This window comes from Typopeltis vanoorti, chromosome 24 (assembly GCF_054136105.1).
Source record: "Typopeltis vanoorti isolate ZY-2024b chromosome 24, IOZ_Tvanoo_1.0, whole genome shotgun sequence".
Classification (NCBI taxonomy): Eukaryota; Metazoa; Arthropoda; class Arachnida; order Uropygi; family Thelyphonidae; genus Typopeltis; species Typopeltis vanoorti.
The window spans coordinates 56,465,449-56,488,087 of NC_143572.1; the positions used below are offsets into that span (position 1 = coordinate 56,465,449).

Sequence of the window (22,639 nt, forward strand, 5' to 3'; positions counted from 1 at the left end):
TTGCGCCTGAAATATAATCAGGACTGGGACAACTCGTATACAGAAGCTAATGACTTCCCATCACTTGCCTTAGTATCCCATAATGCAAAGCACATATCCTTACGGGTATGTATAATGCTATACATTATGGGAAGGGCCACTACCCAGACCGATTTTGACCTTTATTGAAATATAGTCATTATCAGTGGAAGCCAGACCCAGAGGTGATACTAAGGTTGAAGTAATGCTGAAGTCATATTTTCATATATGAGTAGCCAAAAGGTGTTACACCTTATTATTAAAATACTCTGAATTAGAGATAGTTGCTGGAAGTTTTTCCAACAACTATATACAAGTGCCCCAGTCGTGATTATATTTCAGGTGCAAACTTTGTTTTGCTTACACTTGGATAAAGGATTAAACCAAGTATATAAATTCTTGGTATCTTTAATTTATAGTATAACCAGGTGGAAAAACTTCCAACAACTATTTGTAATCCAGAGTATTTTAATAATAAGTTGAGACATCTTTTGGCTACTCGTATATGAAAATATGACCTTGGCATCATTTCAACCTTACTGTCACCTCTGGGTCTCGCTCCCATTGACAAGACCTCAATGAAGGTTGAAACTTGTCTGGGTAGTGACCCTTCCCATAATGCATTGCATTATACATACCCATAAGGATATGTGCTTTGTATTATGGAATACTAAGGCAAGTGAGGGGATGTCATTAGCTTCTATATATGAGTTTCCCCAGTCCTAATTATATTTCAGATGCAAACTTTGTTTTGCTTACACTTGGATAAAGGATTAAACCAAGCATATAATTTCTTAGTATCTTTAATTTATAATTTCCTGACTTTTATAATATTATTAGCTTCTTATCAACAATATTCTTCAAAGTTAATGTGTTCTTTTTTTTTCAGGTCTCCACAAGTGTCAGATCTTGCATTTCAGTCTTCTAAAGCTAACTGCTGCATCAGTGTTTGTTTTTTGTTCCTCTGGGTCTTTTTCTAGCAATCTGGTATCAAACCCATTTGCTAACATTTCTCTCTCCTATTTTGTTTCAGCAAAAACACTTAGATTATCTCTACTCACACTGAGTGCATTTCTGATATTCTGCCATTGGTACTATCTTAAAGTAAAAATATGATCTGTGCAAACCCAATTCAGGTTTACAAGATCTGCTGTAGAACAAGAATGGCAAAATATATATTAGAGAAGAAGAAGGTTGTTTAAGACCTTCTCCATCACTTTGAAGAGTGCTGAAGTGAGGGCAGTGGAATGATAGTTTAATGGATACTTTGTTTTCCCTCTGTAGAGATAGGTTAAGTAAAGGCTTGCTTTCATGCTGTTGGGGAGATGCCAGATCAGAAGATCAGTATGACAACTTATATAGTCAATACAGGATGGGGAAAATTTTTAGCAGAACTGGAAGGATCTAAAACAGGATACTTATCAGTAGTACCAAGACCAATAAAGAATTTTCTGATGTGCTCCTGGCAAAAGATCAGAGGAGGAATGCCATGAGCAATATGGTGCTGTACAAGTGATTTGCCTCAGAGAAAAATACTGAAGCTATGAAGGTCTGCTTTATTTTTGGGCGATGTTACCATGGTACCATCAGGAGGTGACGTACTAAGAACAGCAGTTATACTCAACTTTAGTGAGGGATTATCTTGGATGAAGGCCAGTTAAGCAGGAAGCAAGCTTATCTACTTTGATTTTTTTTTTTTTTTTAAGAATATTGGGAAGAGGCCAGAGTTTGATTGTAGTGGAATGAAGAATAAATTCCCTCATTCTGGTAAGGGTTATTTCAGTTATTTGGTTAGAGCAGATGTTTGGATCAGAAAAGCAGAAGCAGTAATCAAATCATTTAAAAGAGGCAAAGAAATCTCATTGGTCATTCAAAAGGAAACATGGATAATAAATGATATACACAAATTGTCAACAAGTTTCACCAGCTATTCTGTCTGGCTTCTTCAGGACAAGTATAACGGTACACACTAACGTTTGCTAGTAAAAAAGAAGAATGGAGTAACAGAGTCAAATAAATTAAAACTGATGCGTAACATCATAAGCATGGAGCATGGTGTCTCAATCATTGTTTATTGAGTGCGTTATATAGTTTTTAGCGAAATGAAATTCTGGTAAGCTGAGTGAATTTATTAGGGTTTTCCAGGTGTCTTTCAGAATCATTCCTTGATTTCTGTTTAGATTTTCTCCCGAACGGAGTACAACCGCAACTTCTTTGAAGTTTCTACATCGAAAATCTTCTTCTAAAAGGCATGGAGCTGTTATCCCAATCGATGGTGTGGTTAGAGATCGTCTAACCACAAGAATGTTATCCCAATCGATGGTGTGGTTAGAGATCGAGAAGTGATGGGCTAATCCTGAAGTATCTGTTCTGTTGTTGTTCACATCACCTATATGTTCTTTTTTTTTTTTTTTTTCGAATTTACAGCCTTCTTGATGTTTGCCCTATGTAATTTAATCCACAGGAACATGGGATGTTGTATACATCTGCATATTTGAAGAAGGCATTAATGTCCTTAGATCTTAAAATGTGGCATATAGTTTTGACAGGTTTGAGAGCAACTCTGACGTTGAAAGACTTCAGGAGTTTGGCTATTTTTGTTGAAACTGAGCCTGCATAAGGGATGACAATGGACGATGTATATTGCGCGTCAGAAGATTGTTGCTGTGGAAGGTTTTTCTATGAAGAATCTTTTTGATTATATTTTTTGGGTAACCATTATTTACTAGTGTTTGAGATATGACAGTGAGTTCATCAAGGAGATCTTTTTCTTCTGAGATAATATTGGTCACCCTATTTTTAAGCATATGTATTATGCTGAGGTGATTTGAAGTGTAGGTAACATCCAGTGTGATTGACAATGATTTGGCTTCCTCTGTGGCTTGATAACGGGTGCCTGTAAGAGTTAACAACATTAAGGTCTCCTAGGAAGATAATCTCATAGTTTGAGAATTCATACTATGTGAAATCAACTTTTAGAGATAAATAATAAAAGAGAGTAACGTAGTTGTCTGAATCATTAAAAGCAAACAGAGTTAGAAAGTGAGCCAAGGACATTTTGAGCCAGAGCAAGTTGTATAGCAGTGATTCCATGTTTAACAGCCAATGGTAAGAAATGTCTGATTTGACAAAAGTACATTTTCCTCTTTTTTTTTTTTTTTTTTTAATATATATATATAGAAGGAATCATGGATGATATGATGTAGTTGAGTTAGCCAAGATGAACTATAATTGTAGAAGAGGCTAGCTGCAGTTTGGTTAGGAACAGCAATTTGGATTTTGATACCTGTAAGTTGTGGCATCCATTGTCAATGTTTATGACCCCAATTTTTGATGGCATGAATGTGAAAGTACTTTTTATTGCAAGAAATTCTGGTGTTACATTGGCTTCATTTGGTATATTTCTGTTATTTTTGTTGTAGTTTTCATATTTCACCTGTTTTTTGCAAGAATGTTTTTTTTTTAATAACTACAGTAACACTAGTATTTATTTGGTTATCTTTTATGGCTGCATTAGTGCAGGAAAATTATGAAGCATGTGGGAGATATTGGAGTTGGATTGGAGTCTGAGAATAACCAGCTTATTCTATCAAAGCATGACTTGGTAGAATAAGCAGCATTAGGATTATTACAAGCTGGTCAGAAAGCTTCCAGATGCATTCTTATCAGGTTCAGCCCCAGATACTATCTAGTACCAACAAAAACTTCTTTACTGCTGTATCCTCAAATGGAGAAGATGCTAACTCCCTAATTTATTAATAACAGGGTGTCAAGTATATCAGCAAAGCAATCATCTGCACTAGATGCAAGAAGAAAGGGAGAGCAGAAACTGGGGACCCTATTCTAGAGACAAAACAGAGCAGTAGCCAATTCACGCACCCAACAAGTAGAAGTAATGTTTCACCAGGCAATGAAAGCCAACTACAACCTAGAGATCTAGTTGACACTTTCTCCAACTACGGAACATATGTTTATAAGGTGGCAATATTCACCTTGCTAGAAACCTGTTTGTGGAAAAAGGCAATACTATGAGAAAGTAAAGTTAACTTGATTGGAAGAGGCTGCATACTGCACAATAGTGGCCCATTTAATTAAATGTATTTAATCCAGACTGGCTGCTAGCTGAATGGAAAGCATCTTCCAATCTACAGGATGTGGCTGAAATCTCATTTTATCATGAATATTTGAGGGCGTCTTTAGGTGGTAGATGATTTTCAATGCCTCATGTTTGACCAATGTTAAACTAGGAAATGAAAGTACCATATTTGGTATCTAAAATATAACTCTTAACTCCAGTACTCATCTCCAGTACTAATGAGTTATAAGCAGCATTTTCCAAACTCTAGTCAGCCTGGTACCGATCCTTGAAGAAAAATCACTAGTCCTCAGAAAATATAAATAATCAAATACAGCATGTGTGCTTGAAAGATAAAATCCAGTTATAAATAATGAAAGTTAAAAAATAAATATGTAATTGTTGTTTATTCAATTATAAAAAACATGTCCATACACAGTTTAGACAGGCTCGCTGTATAAACAACTGATCATTCATGCTTGATGCCAATTGTTGGATAGTTAATTTATATCTGTATAGTGTTTTCTTTTTTCCTTCTCCCAATACGCATAAATGCTGAAGAGAAATACAACTAATAATGGTTTAAGTGATGTGAAATCTGGTACAAATAAAGGTATTGAAAATAAAAGTAACAAATATTTGAGTTAAGTGCAGTTTAGAAGTGATTATAAGCAAATCTGTACTTCTTGGACCCAGCAGTATTCTGTTATGTATTTGTAGTTTGGTTTCATTGGTGCTGAGGGCAATCAATCATTTGCCAGTGTATAATTATCTTATGTAATATTATCAGATGAGTGCACAAAATCATTGGAAATGCAATGCTATTTGAAATGCAAACATCCCACTTAGACACGCTCGCTGTCTAAACAAAACAGCCAAAACTAAATAAGAAAAAAAGAACTATTGTCTACCAGAAATGGCATGAAAACTGAATTTTTAAAATCAAAACTTGGTTTTTCATACGAAGTTTCAAAACTAATAGTGGAGACAAGTCACTCACATATAGACAAAAGAAACGAATACTTTTTTCACTAAAAATGATCATATTCTGTGCTTAAAGATGAAAGCAAGAAAATCACAGTTGAGTTCAATATTTTTCCAACAATACAGTGAAATATAGAATGGAATGGTAAAACATATTAATGAAAATTCTTGCATGCTTAATACAAAACAGTTTGTGCTCTCATCCATGAAAAACAGACTATTTTGTATTAAGCATGCAAGAATTTTCATTAATATGTTTTACCATTCCTCAGTTCTGTATTTCAGTTACTTACTATGGATAGACAGATCTTTCTATTTATCCACAGTAACAGGAGTCACTGTAGCTCAGTCAGTAGAGACGAAGCCCATTGGTCAGAAAGACCTGGGTTTGATTCTGTCCATGTCAGGAACCTTTATCTGGTCTCTTTCGACTAAAGGTGAGTTAGCTGGTCTCATACAGAAATAGAGAAATTTTTTAACCTGGAAAGTTGGGTTTTTGTCCCTCAAAACAGGCAAATCTGCCCAGTGAACACACACATGGATATAGCCATGAATACTTGCAACAATGTGGAAGAGATAGGGTCCTGACCACATTATCCTTATGCCTGTAGACAACTATGAATCACATCATGGTAGTCAACCTCTTTGACAGGAGACAGCACGACGACGATGATAGTAACACATGCCTTGAAAAACAAAAGAAATACATTTAACACCATAGTTGTTGGGAGTGGCAGACCACTTTAGACATTCCTTCACACTGGTTTATATGGAAGAAAACCAAAGTGCTATACTGAAGTCATTACAAGTTAGAAATAATGTTTTTGGAATCAGAGGCAGTTATGAAACATTCCCAAACCTCAACAAGTATTGGCTTTATTAATTAACCAAAAAATTTGGGAGATAATCATTTTAAAATCAGCTTAATACTTATAAACATTGCTTTTTCCAATAATAGATGGCATGAAATTAGAAATTTCTTTGTGTTGTCTATTACAATTTTACAACTGTTCCCACTAATAACTGACTGAATAATGTGACAACCCACTTGTGTTCTGACGATGGTGAGCATAAAACTAATGAAATTTTAGAAGTATAATAAATAATGCATTTATTTTCGTAATATTTCCTTATACGTTGTGTGTTCTGTTCTTCTTTTAACTCATTTTTTCTAAATTTTGTTTGCACTTTGCTTTATTTCAGCTTCGTTCCTCCCTTATTTCTCAATCCCTTAGTTACAGCGATCTATCAAAGTTCCCAAACTTTCTGTGGCCTCATTCTTAATCGAACTCATGTGCAAATCTTTCAGACAAAGAGATTGCCCCAAGGTAAAGCCAAATTCTTCGTGGCTGAAAATCTGAAGTCAACTCTTTTCGAAATTAAGAAAATTTATTTGTTTAGCTAAGCCATCTTAATTCCTATGCAATAGAATTAATATTGTCAGAGAGTCAGCCCACAGACTATTACACGATTTAGCAATCTAATACAAACAAACTCTTATGATACTTATATTAATATTGCAGTCGTAACCAGTTCCCGAGCTTTAACTTATACAGGTTCTATTCATAGCAAGTGGTGCATTGGCTTGAAGGATCAGACACGTATTTTGGGTAAAGAAAACATGAAAGTTTATTCATTCTAATTAATGGTACATATTAATCAAAAACTTATTTAAATGAAAAGTCTCTATAAGTAATGCTACACTAACAGAGAAGATCTATAATACAATCGGCATTTCACATTAAGGGACATTGGCAGAGCCAAGCTGTCTTAATCCCACTCACTTATTACAGTCACGTATATGAATATCTTACTCTCTCCTCAAATATTAAGATATAACACATCAAATTAATCTAATGACAATGCTTAAAACAACACAATTCTAGAGCAACAAAGTTCCTTGCTAGAGGATTAGGTATTAGAGCCCTGAATTCTATCAACAAGTCCGATCATAAAAATTTTAACACTTTCGCTTATCTTGGCCTTAAAATACAATACAATAGACATAAAAACTCTACATTACCTACTAGTTCCAATCTTTCAGGACACACTTCTCATCAGATCTTCTTGTAGGCTTCCTTCGGGTGGTTACCTTGTTCTGGGTTCTATTGTTCTCCGTCTCGACCTTCCAGTGATTTCAGTCGCAAATCACTTGTTTGCCTCATACTCGAAATTCCTCTGATGGAAAGGTATGGCTGGAGCTGCACGAAATTTCGGTGTTTGCTGGTTGTCTCGTTGCATCGATGACAATGCTTGGACTCAGCCGCTACTTAACCGTATCGTCGCCGCTTGACCATCCTTCGTTCACCCGAACGACTTCTACTCAACCCCGATGCCACAAGAAAAAGGACCACAAGAGAGAGGGAGAGAGCCTGCGCCACCAAGCCTTTTATATTCCTCCACATCTGCTCTCCCTACTACGCCATCGATTGCAGACGCCACCCAAGCCTTTTGCACATCGTACTTTCTCCTCTCTGTTGCATCTCAACGTGGACATCTCGCACGTGCCTCGGACCTTGTATAGCTACTGCCTGGGGTCATGTTTATAATCGATTATACAAGTCTGCACTTTGCTCTGACTTTTCTGTTACAATATTACTTTTACAATTTCTTGTTTCTTGTCTTTTATTTACAGGACCATTTATAAAATAATACATAGCAAACTACATAAAAGAATCATTATTACTATTTACAACTTCGATTTTTACCTATTTACAAGTATTTCTTTTGGGAAACTTTGCATCCCAGTTAAATCCCGAATGAAATGCTTAAGGACAAATTAAGTCTTTCATTCCAGATTTAACATTTTGTACCTCTGATAATGTGAATTAAATTGAAAAATTACTGATGAGCAATTAAAAACTTGGTTTTTGACTACAAGGAGGTGAAAAAGGTAATTTTCAGTCTTTTTGAACTTTTAAATGAATCACATCTTTTTCTGAAACTTGAATAAAGCTGAAGTGAATCTTTTCCTCCAACTGCCACTAGTAAAATGTGAGTCAAGAATCTTAACCCATGTGTTAAGGTTTAAGTACTTTCAGCTGTTTAGAGAAACTCATGCTAGAAGTTTAATGGAGTGAAACAGCACTGAGAAAGAATTAAAAATATTATTTAATTATTGCAATATTCCATCTCAGTCAATGACACACTGACTTAGGGGCCATGCTTTAGCTACTGCTCATAGAATCAATTAGAAAAAGACCACTATGCTCCATTGCATTCAATTTAGAAGAGAAAGACATGAATGTGTCTTTCTCTTCTGTTTGCTCACACTTGGATAAAGGATTAAACTAAATTTATTATTAAACACATTAGTTAGATAGGTCCTTTATTCGCATTAGTTCCTTTTTAAAATTAATAAATACATAGAAAATAAGAAACAATGATCAAATAAATGATGAAATTGATTTTACTAGTAGCACAAATATACTTCTTTAATTTGGCAATACATACATACATATATGCAGGTATGTGTAAAGGGGGGAGGGGAGTTTTATAGGTTTACGACCTTTTATGGATGAGATTATCATCAACAAAAAAACTAATTAAAGGGGAATAGATAAATGTTTAAGTGGAGTTGTCTTAACTCCACTTAAAAGTTTATCTATTCCCCTTGAATTAGTTCTTTTGTTCATGATACTTAACAACATACTATTAGTTTATAGTTTTTTTTTTTTAGCTGTTTGAACACTTTCAAAGTTTTAGTTTCAAAGGCAAACATTTTTTGCCTATCGGGTATAAAATGATAATTGATATTTAATATCCTCCGATTCAAAGTTAATGAAGTCATAATATATACATGCAACATATCATATTTAATGAAACCAGTAAAATGCTTTAAAAGCATGGATTTTTTTTTTTTATCCAACTTACTAAATATCTAGAAATTATAAACAAATTTGAATTATATTAAACTATATTGATATATTGAAAAAGCAACAAACTGAATAATCTCAGTCTTATCAATTGCTACTAATAATTTAATGCAAAACAAATACACATATAGAAAATTACTTGTTCAGTTTAGGGGGTTAATAATTTTTTTAAGTGTGTATCCTTCCTTCATGTGAATCCCACACATGAAAGGTTATAAATGATAATACATTAGTACCGTGAGCAAGCTAAGGGTAATTTTCAATAGATAATCCAGGAACCCTGCTCTAGTGACCAAGCATAGAACTTTTTCAAGCTTCCAATAACCAAGATGCCGTTTCACAGCAAATAAGGAATTAATCTATCAGCTAAAGCATGTGCAAACATTCACACTGCAGTGGAATTTGAATATGTAGCCTGGCTGGAAAGCAGTGAGATTCATCTTAACCAACTATGTACTTAGCTTTCTTAATTTCAGAAATGAAAACAACATTACAAACTAATTCATATGCACGAACATGAATATATATATTCATCCACATATAATATGAAAATCCAGTACTTACATGAAGATCCCAAACTCTCACCTCACCACCAAGACATCCTGATGCTAAAATATCATTAGAGGAAGGATGAAATGCTAAACACCAAGGAGTTCTAGGGTGACCCTCTAATGTATGGAGTAGCTTTCCTGTTCTTACATTGCAAACATAAATTTTGTGATCTCCATGTGTGGATGCCACTTTGGTGCTAAAAAAAAAAAGAAAAAAAGAAAAAGAAAAAAAAACTAATGCAAGAAACAAAATTTCAACCATTTTGCAAATTATCATCATTAATTTACCTAAGTTTGAAATAAAATTAATCATCAAGAAAAATCTCATAAAACGTAACTTTAACACATTAATGAAGATTATGATGTATTCAGAACTTACCCATCAGGACTAAATGCCATTAAAAATGTTGCTCTTACAGAACTTGGAAGTCTACAATGCTGCAAAAATTAAGCAAAATTAGTTGCTTATTTTATTGCTTACTATTAAAAACAATAAACTGAATTATTATTTTAAAAAATTAAGACTTATGCTACCAGTACTTGTCATTTCTTGAATACTGTTTTTATTTATCTTTTTTTAAACAGTTTACAAGTGATAGTTCTTGAAAACACTTTTTTTCCCCACTTCATTTCCCAATTTCAGTCCAGTTTTAAAATTTTCACTTCTCAAATTTTGAATTTTTTTCTACCTTTTAGAAAAGGTGCTTTTAATTATATAATTTTACAAATGAAATTTAGAACAAGATTTTGAAAACAAGAAAATGCTATATATTGCCATACAGTAAATAAAAAGCTGAAAAAATTACTATTACTATTATTACGGGCAACTCCAGGGAGTCATTAGACTCATCGAGGGAGGCCCCAAATCATATTCATCACAACTATTTGACATTCATACAATATCTATCATACCTCACCTTAAACTCATTCACTGTCACAGCATCCACCACAGACTCAGGGAGCGCATTCCACTCATTCACTACTCTAAAAGTAAAGAACCCAGCTCTAACACCTTTACTAACCACACTTTTGCCCAGTTTCCATGGATGTCCCCTAGTCCTCCCACAACCAGCCCTGTTCTCAAAAATATCTTCTGAATTAATTTTATAGAAACCCTTCAGTAATTTGAATGTCTCAATCATATCTCCCCTCCTCCGCCTATCAACCAATTTTTGCAACCCCCAAATCCTCAACCTGTTCTCATACGGTTCATTCCACAGACCTGCTATCATCTTGGTCACTCACCTCTGGATCCTCTCCACCTCCTCCCCATCAAGAAGAAACCTAGGTGACCAAATCTGAGCACAGTAGTCGAGATGGGGTCTTATCAAGGCTCGATACAGAGGAACAATAACCTGCTTGTCTCTGCTTGTCAATGTATTCTTCAGCAACCAAGTGATTTGATGAGCTGATTTGGCCACTTTTGCAATGTGTCCCCTAAATTTCAATTCCTTATCCGCCAACACTCCTAAATCTCGTGCCTCATCAATTTCCTGGAGCACGGTTTCACCAATGCAGTACACTGCTGCAAATCTTTCTACCCCAAAATGCATAACCTTACATTTTGCCACATTAAATTGACATCCATTCTCCTTAGCCCAGACCTCCAATCTATCCAAATCATCCTGCAAAATTTTGACGTCATCTGCATTCACTATTGCCCTACCCAACTTCGCATCATCCGCAAACAAATGAACTGTTCCTCTCAGATCCTTTCCTATATCATTTATGAACAAATTAAACAGCAGTGGTCCAAGAACAGATCCTTGTGGCACACCACTAGTCACAGGCCGTCTTGTGGACTCTACTCCTGAGTAAACCACTCTCTGATATCTCTCCGTCAACCACCCTCCTATCCATCTCACCAACCCTATGTCCATTCCCATATGCTGCAATTTACTGATTAGAATTCCATGTGGTATCCTGTCAAAGGCCTTAGCAAGGTCCAGTAGAATCACTGTAAACCCATTACCCTTATCCAGTTCAGTCATCACTGTGTTATAATACGTGAGCAAGTTACTGAGGCATGACCTACCCTTCACAAAACCATGTTGTCCCCGATACAGTATCCCATTTTCTTCTATCCAATCTTGTATTTTCCTCTTGACTATTTTCTCTAAAACCTTGATAATGATTCCTGTTATGCTGATTGGCCGGTAATTTTCAACAGCAGCCATGGAAACCACCTTTGTGCAGTGGAACTATTTTCCCCTCTTTCCACCCCCTTGGGACTGACCCAGTCCTGAGGCTCAAATTAAACAAAATGGTCAAGGGCACTGACAATTCTTTGGCCGCTTCACGTACGACACAAGTATACCATCCAATCCCACAGATGTATTGACATTGAGGTTCTGTAATAGACTAGTTACCTCTATTTCATTCATCACAATTCCAGTATAAGCTGTTGGTTCTTCCATTCCTGCAAAGTCACCCTGGATGATACACCTTGCGAAGTGCTCGCTCAGTAATTCCACAATATCGACTGATTCGGTTACCTCCCTACCCTCAGCATTTTTTAAGATCATTCTACCATGAGCATTTTTCCTTTTACTTGCAACATATTGAAAAAACTGTTGGGGATTCTCTTTAGCCTGCGTGGCCAATTTCCTTTCGTAATCTGCTTTTGCTTTTCTTACCACCCTTGTTACCATCCTGGCCTGAGCTTTATACTGTTCCTGCGCCTGATGGTCACCCTTCTCCTTAAATTCCCCCCACAATTGTTTCTTTTTTTGCAGCTCAAGCTTAATAGTGTTATTCATCCATTTAACCCCTACTTGATTTATTATTCGGACTCTTGGTATACAGTCAACCATTGCCTCCTGCAAACAGTTCTTAACCACCTCCCATGCACTATCAACATCCAGCCCTTGCAGTTTTACATGCCATGGCAATGAGCCAAGCACACACCTAAGCTTGTCATACTTACCAGCCCGGTAATTCCACATGTACCCTGTCTTAATTGTAAATTCGACTCCTTTAGCCACCTCCCACCTCCCATGACCTTATGGTCACTCTCACCAATTTGTGGCGACATGGTCATGTTCGTTACAGCTACATTCTTAGTTGTAATTACTAGGTCCAGCACTCTCTGCCCCCTGGTATTTTCCAATACATGTTGCCGTAGATAGTTGTCCCTTAATAACCGCATAAAATCCAATTCCTTCCTCCCATGTGCCCTCTCCTCTTTCCAGTCAATGTTACCATAATTGAAATCACCTATAATAATTACCCTCCTTCCACTCATTTCTTCTATTTGCTTATGCATACTATCCCCACCATCCACTCCATCACCCGGTCTATAGCAGCACCCAATTGTATATTTTGTTCTGCTAGATTCTATCTCACACCAAACAGCCTCAAATGTGCTTTTTTCCCCATCCTGCAGTTCAACTTCTATACTCCTTGGCTGATGAGCTTCAGCCAAGGAGTATAGAAGTTGTTAATAACACTCCTCCCCCCTTTTTATTCTCCCTGTCACTCCTGAACACGCTATACCCGTCGCATTCAATCCCACTAGCTTTATCATCCTCTGTCAGCCATGTTTCACTAATACCGACAACCTGTGGCCTGGAAGTGCCAACCATGGCCAAAAACTCTTCCTTCTTGTTCCTAATACTCCTGGCATTAGTGTACATGAATCGCAGAAGCCCATTTGTCCTATCCCATTCTGATTTGTTGTCCGTCGTACTAGCTCAGGCATAATATACTCATTCATACACTTAACTGCCCCCCTAAAGTCTGCATATCTACTCCCCCCCTCTTAATAAATCTAGTTTCCCTGAGTCTGTATATCCACTTCCACATCATTCATCAACACTCTTTCAAGTCTCCGTACACCAACTCCATTCAAATGTAACCCATCCATCTTATATAAGTCCTTTCGCCCATCGAACTCATTCCACACATCCACAAATTCCACACCACTCTCCATGCATAACCCACGCATAAAGTCATTGGCAATTATGGCCTTCCTTCTAAACACTTCGCTGTCATACCGCGGTAAGATACTCACCATCCTAACTCTCTCACTCTTCTCTTTTGCTACCTCAAACAACTCCCTCACATCCTCTATCATTTCCATTTTGTCCTCTTTCAAATCATTCATTCCTGCCACGATTATCATCTCTTTCACCCTCTGTTTTTGCAGTCGAATAGATTCGCTGACGTCCTTTATATTCGCACCCGGCTGGTACGACTTCGAAAAATAAAATATTTTTCAGCTAAGTATTCTTTGTTTTCATTGTAGATATTTGTACTCATGCTTATCTCAAATTTCATAGCTTACACATATAAAGAATTTATTCAAAAACACAAATATATTCCATCCAACATTAAATATGAAACAATAATGCTACAAGACCAGTGTATTATCTGTGAATTGCATAGGTTATCTGGTGAGAATACCTGTTCTGCAAGATGAAAAGCTTAACTTTCAAGGATCCAAGGAAACAGGACAAGATGAAAAATACCAGTAAGTCCTGCAACTATTGAAAAATTTTTACAAAATTTTTCAGTAGTTGCAGGACTTACACACAAGTATGTCAAATTTTGTAAAGGAGTTTACAAAATTTGACATACTTGTGGAAAGGATAATGTAAGTTAGCAGTTCTAAGAAATAATGCAGAAAGAATATTATTATCAATAGCTTTGATGGAACATATGCACTAGACATATTAAAGCAAATTTCATAGCTTACACATATAAATTTATTCAAAAACACAAATATATTCCATCCAACATTACGTGAACACAGTCAGGAAGATAGATCATTAACTACATTGTAGTTTGGTAGAAGGATGATAATTACCTTCAATAATTTTTTGAATGTTAGTTTTGTTGTATCCGTTACATATCAGATTGCTTTTACTTTTATTCAGTTCATCTAACAAAAAGGGAATCAGAAGATCAGATCATGTGAGCTCTGTGTACAAGACTCTTGATAATACCCGTTTTTTGTGATGAATGATGACAGAGAATGAGTGAATCTGCCAGTATCAAATTCACTACTGAATGTGAATCCAATAACTAACTAACTACCCTTTTTGGATAGTATAATAATTCATGATCTCACACACAGGTCATGTTGAATTTTCAGTTTATCAGAAGCCAACATTTACTGGCATATACATTCACTTAATCAGTCTGTAGTCCACATAATCTTAATCTGTCTTCAATCTAGATTCTGTAATCATGAGATCATCTTTGTTACTCTTCTTTACACCCTTTCCACAGCTTCTTTATCGTCTCCGAACCCAGGAGACCAAATGTGTGCACTGTAGTGCAGATGTGGTCATATCAAGACCTTCTCTCTTCCATCATCTATGTGGATGATGATGATGAGGCTGAATGAACTCTTTCCACTTCTGTCTGTCCCGGGAGAGTCCGAACAATTCTGTCCAGTTTGGTGTCACTTGTTGTGATTTGGTTTTCAGGTCCTCTTTTATTTTGTCTATCCATCTAATTCTGGGCCATTCTTTGGGTCTTTTACCTTCCATCGTTGAATTCAGGGCTTTAGATGGTAGTCTTTCTGTTCCCATGGTCAAACCATCGCACTCTTCTTTCTTGGATTTTGTCTATTATTGTTATTTCTTGTTTTAGTTGTTTCCTTATGTCTTTGTTTCTTAGTCGATCCCGCAGAGATACTCCAAGTAATCTTCTTAGCCAACCCATTTCAGTAACTAATAATTTTTTTCTCTTCAGCCTTTTTGAGATTCCAGCATTCACTTCCATAGAGGAGTAATGGGAGGACCATTGTTTCATTACTTGTTTGATGTCTCTTGACTTCCATATTTTATTAAGTCGTCCAAAAGTTTGGGATGCTTCACTGATTCGTCTGCTTATATCTTTTATAATTTCACAATTGTACTCAATAACTCCTCCAAAGTAAGTGAAGTTTTCTACCTGTTCTACATTCTTACTATCAATTTCAATTTTCAGATTGGTGCTTCTTTTTCCTATTTGCATAATTTTTGTTTTGTCTATATTTATGTTTAATCCAAATTTTATACACTCCTCCTTTATTTTATCAGAAATTCGCTGTAGATTTTCTTCTGTGCTTGCAAGTAATGCAATGTCGTCTGCAAATTTTAAATTTGTCACATTTTTCCCATATATTTTGATTCCGGAGTTTCATTGTTTAAGGCATTATTAGTTGCTTCTTCCAGTGTAAGATTGAACAGGTCTGGTGACAGATTGCATCCCTGTCTTACTCTGCTCTCTGTGTGGAACCAGTTGGTTAAGGTATCCTCCATTCATACTGCACTTTCAGATTCTTTATTATTCTTATAGTTTTGTTGGGAATTCCAAATTCTTCCATAGTTCTCTTCTACAGATTGAATCAAATGCCTGACGAAAGTCTATGAAATTTATGTAGCAACTTTGGTTGTACTCTAGTGTCTTTTCTATTGGCTGTCTTAAGGGGAATAGTTGATCAATTGTGCTTCGTCCTGGTTTGAAACCAGCTTGTTCTTCTCCTAGTGCCAGTTCTATATGTGGCTTAATTTGTTTTTGGAGTACTTTCGTAGACCTTCAGATGTGGTCATATAAAGAGGTGCAAAATGCCTTACAAGCCAATGTTTGTTTCGACACTGCGAGTATCCTCTGAGATGCATTTGCAATTTTTGCAATATTACCTTTAAACTTCAGTTTCCCATCCATTATAACTCTAAATCCCTAACCTCATCAATATGCTATTGGAAATATTCATCATGAGAAATGCATAACTTTACACTTACTAACACTGAATTGACAACCATTATCATTTGCCTGCTGTTCCAGGTTATTCAAATCATTCTATAAGTAATGTAATATCAGTAGCATTCCTGACTGCACTGCTTATCTTTGCATCATCAGTAAACAACTGAACATTTCCTGTCAGGCCCTTCCTAATATCATTAATGTATAGACTGAACAACAATGATTCAAGGAAGTCTTGGGGAACACCACTGGTCACCATAAATTCTAAATCCCCATATACCACTTAATGACACCTGTCTATCAACCACCCACTTATCCAAGTCAACAGTTTTTATACTTCAATACTATATTCAACAGTTTATGCAGCCTTTCATGTGGGATCCTAGCAAAACTTTGCCTTAGCAGAGTTTAAGTATCATAGTATATCTCTTCCCTTTATCCAACTAAGCAGTAATGTCTAGTCCCAAAACATGACTTCCCTTTAGCAAATCTATGCTGTTTTTTGCAAAGTATACCTTGTCTGTCAACCCATTTCTGTATTGGAGCTCTCTTAACAATTTCTCTAAAATCTTCATCACTACTTCAGAGCAATGCATTATTATCTGTTAATTGCACATCTTATCTGATGAGAATGCCTGGCTTCAGGATGAAGAGCCTTAGTTTCAAGGATTCAAGGAAACAGGACAAGATGAAAAATATCAATAAGTTCTGCAACTACTGAAAACTTATTCTCGAAACATAAAGTAGTTTATGAAATTTAGCGTACTTGAGGAAATGCTTATGTAAGTCAGCAGTTTTAAGGAAATAATACAGAAAAAATATTATTATTATTATTATCAGAGACTGATAGGTTGGTAGTTAGACACACTGACTTTTGCACCACTCTTGTACAAGGGAACTATCATAAATTGTTTCCATTCCTATGGGATCTTCACAAGTTATGCAGACACGTCAAGGACCAGGCCATTTTGGCTGAACAATTCCTTTAACTTTATTGCTGAATTGATATCCAGGATATGCAGCAGCTGTTAAACCTCAGTTTTATACATCCCTATCTCTGCATCAAGTATAGTGGTAGTATTGTGCACCATGTTAAATACACCTGGTTGATAGATCTTAGTCTGCATTCACTAAATTCAGCATAGTAATAAAATTCTTTTGGGTTGCTTTTAGCCTGCACAGCCAACTTCTTTTCATATTCTGATTTAGTTTACCATACGATACTCGTAACTTTTTTGACTTGTACGTTATATATTTCATAACTCCTCTCATATGCCTTCAACATCATCACCATCATCATCTTGCTTAATAAGTTTGTACATCCATTTCACTCCCACCCTATATGTACTTCGAACTCTAGGAAGAGTTCGAAGTACATATAGGGTGGGAGTTCAGATCACATTCAGATATTGCCTCATTTAAGCATCTTTTCGAAGCTTCCCTTGCATGACATCCTTCCTATTCATAACTGATATCACTAGACTAAAGACAGTATTTTCCTGAATTTGTCATCATTCCAAGCTTTGTAGTTTAGCATTTAATCTGTCCTAACTGGAAATCCATATAGTTAGCTACTTCCAAGGACAGTACAGCAAGATCACTGTCACCAATGGGTGGCAAAACATTTACATTCTTAACTGAGACATCTTCTGATGCTATGATCAAATCTAGCACTCTTTGACCATCTGCTTGAGCTATTGGAAAAGTTGTCTGGCAACAACTTTTTCAATAAATTCTCCTTCATTCTTATCATGAAATTTCTCTTCTACCCAATCAATGTCTGGTAATTTAAGTCAGCAATAATTATTAATGTAGTGCCCATCAGAATAATTTGGTGATGCATTTCATCATCCCCAGCAGGTATCAATATTCCACCATATATTTCATCTTGTTAGCCTCAAACTCACTGCTACATGGACATTATTATTGCCTTCATGAGTTTCTACCCTAAATGGACACAAATCACCTAATATCATTAGATGATTTGTGTCTCCCCCTTTTGCCTTCTATCTCTTCTGTCTTTCCTAAAAATACTATACTATTTACATTCGATTCCAGTTGCTACATCAGACTCTGATAGCCAGGTTTCACTCATCTAACAGATAAGCTTAGGCGTTGATGGTTATTCATGACTTATTTTTCACGGTATTAACAACACCACAAACACTTTTATCAACAAGGTTGTTTTATTAACGCTAATATTTCGCTGATTTTCAACTCAGCATCATCAGAGCACAACACACATGTAAACGCGACAGTGAGTGAGTGAAACAATATAATTGCAAAAGACAAAAGATCTAAAGTCCTATTTTTGGTGCCCTCTAACGAAAAAAAAAAAAAAAAAAAGCAGCAGTTATCCAGGAGTTTTTCTTAGGATAACCGTCTCCCAAATTTTTGGCAAATTAATGCAACCATATTTGTTAAGGTTGGGAGAATTCTTCAAAGCCATTGCTGACTCAAAAAATAATCTTTCAGATCTATAACGACTCCTAAATAGCACATTCGTTTTCCTCCATCTAATCCTGTGTGAAGGAGTGTCCAAAGCGTGGTCTGCCAGTCCCGACTTGCCATAGTAATAGTAGTGAATGTATCTTTCATGTTCTTCCAGGCGGATGTTCACTGATCTTCCTGTTTGCCCATAATAGGCCAAGTCACAGTCACATGGAACTTCATACACTCCTGGGTGTGCTAAAGGGTGAAGTTTATCCTTTGGCGAGCAGATCAGAGTTGCCAGCTTGACATGAGGCTTGAAGGTGGTGCGAAGGCCATGTTTCAACAATACTTTGGCTATCTTTTCCGATGTACCTCTGATATAGGGAATAGAAATGGTCATGTTGTATTCTTGTGTATTAGGGGGGGGGGGGGCAAAGCAATGGGCCTATGTAGTATTTTTTCTATTTTGTAGGGATTGTAGCCATTGGCTAAGAACGTATGGCGCAGGTACTGGAGTTCAGTGGTCAGAGCTGTATCGTTAGAACAAATAGCTCTGTGTGTAAGTGTTTTTAAAATGCCGTACTGTTGGACTGGATGATGATGTGATTGTTTATGTAGGTATCTTCCTGTGTGTGTAGGCTTCCTGTAAATAGAAAAAGATAGTGATCCATCTGAAAGGCGGGTGACTAATGTGTCAAGAGATGGTAAACAGTTATTTGATTCTTTTTCTACTGTGAAGTGAATTTTGGGGTGTTGGCTGTTTAGGTAGGTGACAAAAGCATCCAAAGTGTCTTGTCCATGGGGCCAGATGGCAAACACATCATCTACATAGCGCAACCACACTAGTGGCTTGTATGTAGCTGTGGTAAGTACTTTGTTTTCAAAGTGTTCCATGTAAAAATTTGCTAACGGGGGGGAGAGGGGGGAACCCATAGCAGTACCATTAATCTGTTTGTAGAATTTCCCCCCCATGTAAAGTAACCTGCATTCATGGTAAATTGAAATAATTCAATAATTTAAAACACCCCGTATTTATGGATTACCAAAAATCCACAAAACTAATGTTCCCCTACGTCCCATAGTTGATAGCATAGATAGTCCCACATATAAACTGGCCCGGCATTTAGCTAAGTCGCTTGCCCCTCTTACTGGCAACTCCTCTACTTTTGTAAAAAATTCAATCCATTTCAAAACACTGGTTAAAAATCTAATCCTAAAAAATTCAGACATAATGGTTAGTTTCGATGTCACCTCCCTATTTACCAATGTACCACTTATAAACACCCTTGATTTAATCAAGTCTAAATTTCCCCCAGATATTTTTGAATTATTTCAATTTACCACGAATGCAGGTTACTTTACATGGGGGGGGGGGAATTCTACAAACAGATTAATGGTACTGCTATGGGTTCCCCCCTCTCCCCCCCGTTAGCAAATTTTTACATGGAACACTTTGAAAACAAAGTACTTACCACAGTTACATACAAGCCACTAGTGTGGTTGTGCTATGTAGATGATGTGTTTGCCATCTGGCCCCATGGACAAGACACTTTGGATGCTTTTGTCACCTACCTAAACAGCCAACCCCCCAAAATTCACTTCACAGTAGAAAAAGAATCAAATAACTGTTTACCATTTCTTGACACATTAGTCACCCGCCTTTCAGATGGATCACTATCTTTTTCTATTTACAGGAAGCCTACACACACAGGAAGATATCTACATAAACAATCACATCATCATCCAGTCCAACAGTACGGCATTTTAAAAACACTTACACACAGAGCTATATGTTCTAACGATACAGCTCTGACCATTGAACTCCAGTACTTGCGCCATACGTTCTTAGCCAATTGCTACAACCCCTACAAAATAGAAAAAATACTACATAGGCCCATTACTCTGCCCCCCCCCCCCAATACACAAGAATACAACATGACCATTTCTATTCCCTATATCAGAGGTACATCGGAAAAGATAGCCAAAGTATTGTTGAAACATGGCCTTCGCACCACCTTCAAGCCTCATGTCAAGCTGGCAACTCTGATCTGCTCGCCAAAGGATAAACTTCACCCTTTAGCACACCCAGGAGTGTATGAAGTTCCATGTGACTGTGACTTGGCCTATTATGGGCAAACAGGAAGATCAGTGAACATCCGCCTGGAAGAACATGAAAGATACATTCGCTACTATTACTATGGCAAGTCGGGACTGGCAGACCACGCTTTGGACACTCCTTCACACAGGATTAGATGGAGGAAAACGAATGTGCTATTTAGGAGTCGTTATAGATCTGAAAGATTATTTTTTGAGTCAGCAATGGCTTTGAAGAATTCTCCCAACCTTAACAAATATGGTTGCATTAATTTGCCAAAAATTTGGGAGACGGTTATCCTAAGAAAAACTCCTGGATAACTGCTGCTTTTTTTTTTTTTTTTTTTTCATTAGAGGGCGCCAAAAATAGGACTTTAGATCTTTTGTCTTTTGCAATTATATTGTTTCACTCACTCACTGTCGCGTTTACATGTGTGTTGTGCTCTGATGATGCCGAGTTGAAAATCAGTGAAATATTAGCGTTAATAAAAGATCCTTGTTGATAAAAGTGTTTGTGGTGTTGTTAATACCGTGAAAAATAGGTTTCACTCATGCTGAGACCAAAATATATTCACAAACTCTATCCCCTTGTTTGTGATGCTTCTTGCATTTGTGTATAGACGTCCACAAACACACTCAAAAAGGTTTTCACCTCTTCACCAGATTCATACTCATGCTCAATTACATTCATATCACTGTCACATCTGCATACCATGGATGAACTTACTTCTATTTACATTCTCACCATTCCTCCAACAATGATCTAGTTTCCCTGACTCTCTGCATTAGGCCTGAACATAATTCATAATTTCTCAAGGCTCCTGATGCCAAATCCATTCAAGTGCTGGTCATCCCTCTTATACAAATCTTTTCCACAATCAAACTCGCTCCACACATCCATTTCTTCTATATAGCCTATGCATTGAATCATTTGCTATCATAGCCCTCCTTAACTAAGTTCTTTTGTATCTAGGTAATGAACTAAAGATTTTTACTCTCTCACTGCTTCTAACAAATCATGCTCAATTACATTCATATAACTGTCACATCTGCATACCATGGATGAACTTACACATTCTCATCTTTCACATCCTTTCTCATACTACATTTATCACTACTTAAACCATTAGTTCCAACATACACTACCATCGCTTTTACTCTACATTTTTGTTTCTGATTACATTTGCTATATCTTTAATTTTTGCTCCCAGGAAGCTCTAAGTAGTGACTCATTCAGTAAGTACAAAATTCACAATCCAGTTTTTATTTATTTGTATTGGGTTGCATCCCCCCATTCCTTGACCATCCCTTAGGACTGGTTGAGCATCGTGAGGGATTAAATATGTATTTTATGACAGCAGAACTGTGGGTATGTGTTCACAGGCTGGTTTGCCTGTTCTGAGGGATGAAAGGCCCAAGTTTCCAGGTGAAAAAAATCCTCTACTTCCGTATGAGACCAACTAACTCACCTTTAGTCAAAACCAGATAAAGGTTCCATATGTCATGGATGGGAATCGAGCCCAGGTCTTTCCAACCAAAAGGCTTCATCTATTCCAAATGAGCTACAGAGGCTCCCACAATCCAGTGATCATGCCATATTACTTCTTTTTTTTCTTATGTTATAAATGACTTACCTTACTGTTAGTGTTTTTTAAGTAACTATTAATAATTGCTGCCTTACTTTCTTCAACATTTTCCTACTTCTTGTTCAGCTAATTTTTTTTGTCTGTCTGAGTTTCTTTAATTGTTTCTCAACTTTTTCTAATTCTCTCATCAAATGTTTGATAATCTGTTTTAATTGGGAAATTTCAAGTGCTAAGCCTCATTTATATCTTCCACAACATTGCTACAACACTTCTGCTCAGATGTACAAAGATTTCTGTGTCTGATGCTTCATTTAACAACTTAATTTA

At 36.5% G+C, this 22,639-nt stretch overlaps 1 protein-coding gene across 2 annotated transcripts in view; it reads right to left on the minus strand.

Annotated features, from left to right (window-relative positions):
- The window catches only part of LOC150093236 (activating molecule in BECN1-regulated autophagy protein 1-like), a 327,434-nt gene that overhangs the window by 227,863 nt on the left and 76,932 nt on the right, over positions 1-22,639 (minus strand). For both annotated transcript variants that reach the window (XM_090413653.1, XM_090413652.1), the window contains exons 3-4: positions 9,883-9,941; positions 9,517-9,700 (exon numbers count right to left, since the gene is read on the minus strand). In XM_090413653.1, coding sequence (XP_090269779.1) covers positions 9,517-9,700; positions 9,883-9,941 — 243 coding nt within the window. The remainder of the gene's footprint in view (positions 1-9,516; positions 9,701-9,882; positions 9,942-22,639) is intronic.